The 7,500-nt window shown below is 42.5% G+C and overlaps 1 protein-coding gene across 3 annotated transcripts in view; it reads left to right on the forward strand.

Moving 5' to 3' along the window:
* Positions 1 to 831: 831 nt before the first annotated feature.
* Positions 832 to 7,500, forward strand: part of LOC138963758 (uncharacterized) — a gene marked incomplete at its 5' end in the record, with an annotated part of 7,604 nt that continues 935 nt past the window's right edge. Inside the window, 5 exon segments of one of the 3 annotated variants that reach the window (XM_070335607.1) lie at positions 832 to 877; positions 1,711 to 1,795; positions 2,337 to 2,449; positions 4,370 to 4,420; positions 4,557 to 7,500. The exon segment at positions 4,557 to 7,500 is cut by the window's right edge and continues 935 nt beyond it. In XM_070335607.1, the coding sequence (XP_070191708.1) occupies positions 832 to 877; positions 1,711 to 1,795; positions 2,337 to 2,449; positions 4,370 to 4,379 (254 nt within the window). 3 annotated transcript variants of the gene reach the window in all.

Below are 7,500 nucleotides of genomic sequence, written 5' to 3' on the forward strand. Positions count from 1 at the left end.
TGTCCCATCGCTGGGAAATTCGGGTCGCTTCCTCCCAGTGGAAAGCTAGCAGCAACGGAGTCGCGCTACCCAGGTGTCTGCGTGTTTAGGTGTATTCAGCCACCTGCACTTATGGCAGAATGACCAAGGTCTTTTACGTGCCATTGTGATGACACGGGGGTGGGACATGGCTTCCGTCTCTGGGTCTGCACATAAAGTTGACCCGTGTCCGTCCCGGCCCGAATTCGAACCTGCGACCTTTCGATCACAAGTCCAGTGCTCTACCAACTGAGCTACCGGGCCCCGGGAGGTCGTGGGTTCGAACCCCGGCCGGGTCATACCTAAGACTTTAAAATTGGCCATCTAGTGGCTGCTCCGCCTGGCGTCTGGCATTATGGGGTTAGTGCTAGGACTGGTTGGTCCGGTGTCAGAATAATGTGACTGGGTGAGACATGAAGCCTGTGCTGCGACTTCTGTCTTGTGTGTGGCGCACGTTATATGTCAAAGCAGCACCGCCCTGATATGGCCCTTCGTGGTCGGCTGGGCATTAAACAAACAAACAAACAAACAAACAAACAAACAAACAAACAAACAAACAAACAAACAAACAAACAAAACAACACGCAGCACTCACTCACCCGCCCCCCTCCTGTCCCCACCCCCCTCCTGTCCCCACCCCTCCCTGCGACACCGAAGCCCACAGTATTCCTCCATCTGCACACAAAAGCGAACTATTACGAAGAACTATTCAGTAGTTTCCTATGGAAAAGGTATGCATGTATTAAACGGGGTGGTAATCATTTGTCACTTTTAAGCAAACACACTTTTATTCAATGTGATTTGTTGTTTCAGAGCTAGGCGAAGAGCATTTGTTACTTCAGATTCAACAGTTCCAAAGGTTCGTGTGTGTGTGTGTGTGTGTGTGTGTGTGTGTGTGTGTGTGTGTGTGTGTGTGTGTGTGTGTGTGTGTGTGTGTGTGTGTGTGTGTGTGTGTGTGTCCATCAATCAATCAATATGAGGCTTATATCGCGCATATTCCGTGTGTACAGTTCTAAGCGCAGGGATTTATTTATTTTTATTTTATGCAATTTATATTGCGCACATATTCAAGGCGCAGGGATTTATTTATGCCGTGTGAGATGGAATTTTTCACACAATACAATCATCACGCATTCACATCGGCCAGCAGATCGCAGCCATTTCGGCGCATATCCTACTTTTCACGGCCTATTATTCCAAGTCACACGGGTATTTTGGTGGACATTTTTATCTATGCCTATACAATTTTTCCAGGAAAGACCCTTTTGTCAATCATGGGATCTTTAACGTGCACACCCCAATGTAGTGTACAACGAAGGGACCTCGGTTTTTCGTCTCATCCGAAATGCAATTATGTGTGTGTGTGTGTGTGTGTGTGTGTGTGTGTGTGTGTGTGTGTGTGTGTCTGTGTGTCTGTGTGTGTCTGTGTGTGTGTGTGTGTGTGTGTGTGTGTGTGTGTGTGTGCTTGTCTCATTCTCTGTATCATGAAATGTATACCGACAAGGCAATGTTCAACACAGCCAGACTTTCAAACCTTGTTTTAATGTTACTGGCGAATAGCTAATTGTTGTCAAATGTTATCACAATGCAAAGCCTTTCATATTTTTAAGCCATGCATTTGGTTGGTGAAACTTTGACCTGAACGAATATCATCAATTGTCTAAAACAAGATCAACACAACAATATTTTCAGGGAATGCACCGAAGGTCTGGGACCAGACATTCTGGAGGCTGCCTATGGAGTTATTGGCAACGTTCGGGATCAGAGTGCATTAGAGGTCAGTCAAGGTCACCTTGTCATGTAGTTCTCCATTGTTTGATGACTGTTGTCCTGAATCAGGAGAGAGAGAGTAGAAACATTAATATAAAAAGCAGAAAAAAGATCAATGAAGAAGGATGCTCCCCGCCAAAAAAAGAAAGAAAAAAAAGGCAAAAACGAAAGGGTTGAAGCAGCCTGCATGCAACTGAGATCAAAAAGAAAAAAAGAAAAAAAAAGGAGAGAGAGAGAGAGAGAGAGAGAGAGAGAGAGAGAGAGAGAGAGAGAGAGAGAGAGAGAGAGAGAGTGAGTGAAGGGAAGGGGAAAGAGGTGTGCGTGCGTGCGTGCGTGCGTGCGTGCGTGTGTGTGTGTGTGTGTGTGTGTGTGTGTGTGTGTGTGTGTGTGTGTGTGTGTGTGTGTGTGTGTTTGCGTGCGTGGTAAAGTGTACGTGTTTGTCTGTATGCACGCGTAATCTTCTACTTAGCTGAAACAAAATGCAGACCGTTACTCATCTTAATGTCCCCCGTCAAAACAATGGAGTTCACTCTGTCTTTGTTGTACAGAAAGAACTAAAGGGACTGCTAGGCGAAGACATGTATCCACGATTCGGAGCCAAGATTTTGCAGCTGAGAGCACTGGAGTATGGTCTGCATAAAACATCTCGCAAATACAGCAGGTAAGCTGTGAGATGGAAAACGATTAAGTACAATTATACTTTTTGTTTGAAACAGAATATTCTCCAAAGCGGTGTACCAACTAGTCTATTTATATTAGTGACATGCAATTATGTTTACCTTCCAACATCCTCAGTGAAAGAAACCAGAATGGCAACATGAACATGTCATACTCAGCAGAATTTGTTAATTCCTCCTTTACCTAATCATACAATGCATTAACAACAATAACAATAACAACACTTTATTGTCCATTAAAATGTTACATAACAAGAAATTCCTCCGAGGTAGGAAAAACACCCCCGTCCTTACCATTCTCACTGCCACCAACTGAGAAGGTTATTTCCCTTTGACCATTAATATGTCCCTCTATAAGTCCTTGTAGAATCTTAATCCACCAATAACTCCCTAACCGTGTGTTTGACTGGTCCCAATTTTTGTAAGGACCGTCTCAGGAATGTATAGAACCTGTTCACCAAGTTTGGTGACGATCGGTCCGTTCATTCTTGAGATCTATATGCGAACACAAACACACAAACAAACAAACACATCGACCGAATCCTATACACACCCCTATACCGGGGGTGTAAAAATGGAAAATTTTCTTCGGCACACCCTGCCTGCCTGTAAACGATTATAACAACAATTGGACAAAAGGACAACACACATAAAACATAAAACATAGGTTCACGTATGTAATAACAAGCACACCTATCATACTTCCAATACCATTGACCTAAAGTGCGGTCCGTGTCATCTTTAAATATAATAAATGTACAGATAAAATCTAAATAAGGTCACACGTCTATGAAGACTATCACAATCAATATAGTATCACACTATGTAAATGTACCCTCTCATAACACAGGAGTTGGATTTCACAGCAGAGCAATCACATCACGAATATCACAGATTAGGATTTGTAAACTGATTAATAATGTACACTGCTAATTTTGTCTTAAGAAAGACACACATCATTGTATTACTTTTGTGGGTTGGCAGTCAAGTTTGAACTTTCAGCTTTAGGGCTACATAATATCCGAGCATTGAATCTTAAATCTTTTGATATGTAGCTGACAGATACCATTCAGATGTTGTACTTTAAAAATAAGATTTGTTGTACACAATTGTACATTTTCCATGACGTTTATTCACTAAAATCAGCTTCAGTCACAAATGCTACAATTTGCTTAACGCACTAAACGCACAGCATGAAAATAATTGGATAGTGCCCGACATGTGGTCAGCGATTTGGAGATAAGAGGAAGGAGTTGAGAAGTGTACTGGTATTCATACAGCACATATTTTAGCTTACACTAACTGACGCAGTGGGGCTCTGCTTTTGGCCCCCCCCCCTCCCCCTCAAAGATTGTCAATAATGAAGTCCAAAGTTGATTAAGCGAAGACTTCGATAAGTCATTTTACCGAAAATTCAGTGCCGAAGCTTAGTACTGCGAGCTTAGTAAAATACACTTTGCAAAGCCGACTTTACCCAAATAATATCAGGCTTGAAACGTATACCACTAATTTGTTGATGCTTTTTCCTTTCAACACACCTTTCTTTTGAAAATGTCATATTCCCATCATAATCCCTATAATTATGTCCATGGGAACAAGGTACTTATATTTTTATCATGGGTTTTATGAATTTTCTTCTCGTATTCTTTTATAATTATTAATTAATGACCTATTTGTGCTGATGACCAATTTAATTTCCTTTGTTGGATCAATAAAATGTTATGAGTTATGAGTTATGAGTTATGCTCCCAAATTCCTAGTTTTTTCTCTCTCTATCTCCCGGCCCGTTATTAAGTTTGTTTGCTTGTGTGTTTGGTTGCTTGATCTGTATGTCTCTATCTTACACGACGCACTTTCTCCAAGAAAAAGTATTGAACATGTTCTTTGTTTTCTTTTCTTTTCAGGCAAAAGTAGGATGAGGTAGGGAGCAAGGCCCCCAGATGTTGTTGAGAATTAGCATTGAGAATTCCCCCGAAATCGGCGTATGCTGCCTAAATGGCGGGGTAAAAACGGTCATACACGTAAAAATCCACTCGTGCTAAAAACATGAGTGAACGTGGGAGTCTAAGCCCATGAACGAAGAAAGAAAGAAGCATTGAGAATTAGCATTTGAAAGGGGTATTTTGGTTCTCCCATTTATACATTTGTGTGTGTGTGTGTGTGTGTGTGTGTGTGTGTGTGTGTGTGTGTGTGTGTGTGTGTGTGTGTGTGTGTGTGTGTGTGTATGTGTGTGTTAGGGGGGGGGGTGATGGTGTCCGGAATGAAAGAAACCTCCCTCCCAGATCCAGCCCTATCAGCTTGCACTGCTGAACTAAATTGTAGATTATGCGCTTGTTCCTAATACTGAACTTTTCTTCCCGTAGAAAGTATGTTCAAATCACTATAGGTCAGTCCCAGGGGATAAGACCATTCCTCCACTTGTACACATACCACAACTAAATTCGCAGCGTACACGTACACACGTCACGTTGCAACACTGTTTCAGCTAATTAACAAAACAACAACAAAACAACAACGCCACTGCAACAGAAGCAGACAGGCCATTTATATTTGGCGTGTGTCCAATACAAAGGATGCGCTTATGTTATGTCAAGTCTTTTATCGCGCGCGTATCTCCAGACTCGGACTCAAGGCGCAGGGATCTATTTATGCCGTGTGAGATGGAATTGTTTTACACAATACATCACGCATTTACATCGACCCGCAGATCGCAGCCATTTCGGCGCATATCCTACTTTTCACGGCCTATTATCACACGGGTATTTTGGTGGACATTTTTTAATCTATGCCTATACAATTTTGCCAGGAAAAACCCTTTTGTCAATCGTGGGATCTTTAACGTGCACACCCCAATGTAGTGTACAACGAAGGGACCTCGGTTTTTCGTCTCATCCGAAAGACTAGCACTTGAACCCACCACCTAGGTTAGGAAAGGGGGGTAGGGGGGGGGGGGGGGGGGAGAGAAAATTGCTAACGCCCTGACCCAGGGTCGAACTCGCAACCTCTCGTTTCCGAGCGCAAGTGCGTTACCACTCGGCCACCCAGTCCTTGTTATGTACACTTCCTTACAGATCTGTGGTAGTTTGCATGATTGTTTAAACAATAAGGAAGTAACGTTACAGGCATAATACTCCTTCTTGAGTAAACAACTTGGCTTACCATCTCAGTATGGCCAGAATGTTAGTTTGATACTGGATAATATCAACCCTTCACTTGGACACATAGCAAACATTAATAGTTTGGCTGCTTTCTCAGCAAAATGGGTGGTTTTTTTGCTGAATAATATTTTTCACGGACAATTTGTGAAATTTGTTTATAAAACTGTTTTGCTTTGAATAGAAAGCAGTTGGGAGGTTGATTTTGTTATTTGTCGAAGTAAAGGGATGTTTTTAGCCCATGTGACCAAGTAAAGGGATGTTTTTAGCCCATGTGACCAAGTAAAGGGATGTTTTTATCCCATGTGACCAAGTAAAGGGATGTTTGTATCCCATGTAAATACTTGGCCACAACTTTGAACTAGGCTCCAGAAAGAACTGTGCCTGTACTGATGAACTGTGTGTGTGTACGATAGACGTGTGGCAACTAATATCAGCCATTCCAAGTGTACATTTTGCAATGTTCGCATTGAATTACATAAAATAAAGACATGTTAAAAAGTGATCTGGTAAGTTTGTGAAATATTATTAAGATGATGCGTACTGGTACCATGCGCATTTGAGCAGATAGTCCAGATGTTAATGGTAACATTTGCTTGAAAGGCATTAAAACATAAGAAAGAGTTCCTACGGTCAAAACAGTGTGTGTGTGTGTGTGTGTGTGTGTGTGTGTGTGTGTGTGTGTGTGTGTGTGTGTGTGTGTGTGTGTGTGTGAATGTGTGTGTATGCGCGTGCTTGCGTGTGTGTGTGTGTGTGTGTGTGTGTGTGTGCGTGTGCGTACGTACGTGCATGCGTGCGTGCACGTGTGCGTCTGACAATGTGTGTGTTTGCGTGTGTGCGCGTGTGTGTGTATGTGTATGCGCACGCGCGTGTGTGTGTGTGTGTGTGTGTGTGTGTGTGTGTGTGTGAGTGCCTACGTAAATGTGTGCATGCGAGCACGTGTAAATACGCTTTAGCTTGAAAACATCGAGTCACGCTTTTCTTCCTAACGGCCAAATGTATATGTGCGCAAATTACGAATTAATTCGTATGGGAGACATGCTACTTTAGTCTGCTTTTGTAAAGCGGTTTTACTGTGTAAATCTTTGCTTTTTTCCCCCACACGCCAACAAAGGAAGGAAAGTCAGCAGCCGCAGGGCAGTCGCTGTGATGTGATGTAAACACACAGGTCTGTCCAACACCCTGTACATATCGCCACGCCTACAGTACAGGTCTTCAGACTGACAGCGTTTTGTACATATTGCTTGCGAAGGGACAATACCATTGCTGTTGTTGGTTTTGAAAAATAAAGCACAGGTTAGGTGGTCAGTTTAGAAAAATGAAAAACTTTTGAATAGAAGAAGAAGAAGAAGAAGTCTTCAGCAGCTGTTCGATTTAGAGGGTGGTTTGAGGCTTAAACGCGACATGATTGGTTGAGGGGAAGAGGATTTGGGAGATGTTTGTGAATGAAATGTATTTGAATGAGAGTGCTCATTGTGTGGGCCTGTGTGAAACGTGTTCAGAGGGAAAAGAGCATTGACGAAGAAGAAGCAGGGAGCAACATTTACCGCGTTCTGTTGTGTTAACTGGTAATGGCAAGCACTGGCCAGTTCAACTTTTCAACTCGTTTTGCAAGTTGTGTTTCTGTTCCTGAGCTGGAAGAAGCAATTGCCAAAACATTCTGGCGCTTACGCTACCCGACTGGGGGTAGGGAGGATTGTAAAAGATCGTTTGACAGACCAGTGTAATGACTCCACGTATAGACACAATCATTAGATTAGCAGTAGCAATCTACATAGGGAATGATTTTTTGCGAGCCGTGCAGTTATAGCTTTAAGTGAGACTTTTCAAATTGTGTACATATAGTTTTGTTTGGAAACTCTTACTATATTGGTTTGTTT

Source organism: Littorina saxatilis, linkage group LG4 (genome assembly GCF_037325665.1).
Source record: "Littorina saxatilis isolate snail1 linkage group LG4, US_GU_Lsax_2.0, whole genome shotgun sequence".
NCBI lineage: Eukaryota > Metazoa > Mollusca > Gastropoda > Littorinimorpha > Littorinidae > Littorina > Littorina saxatilis.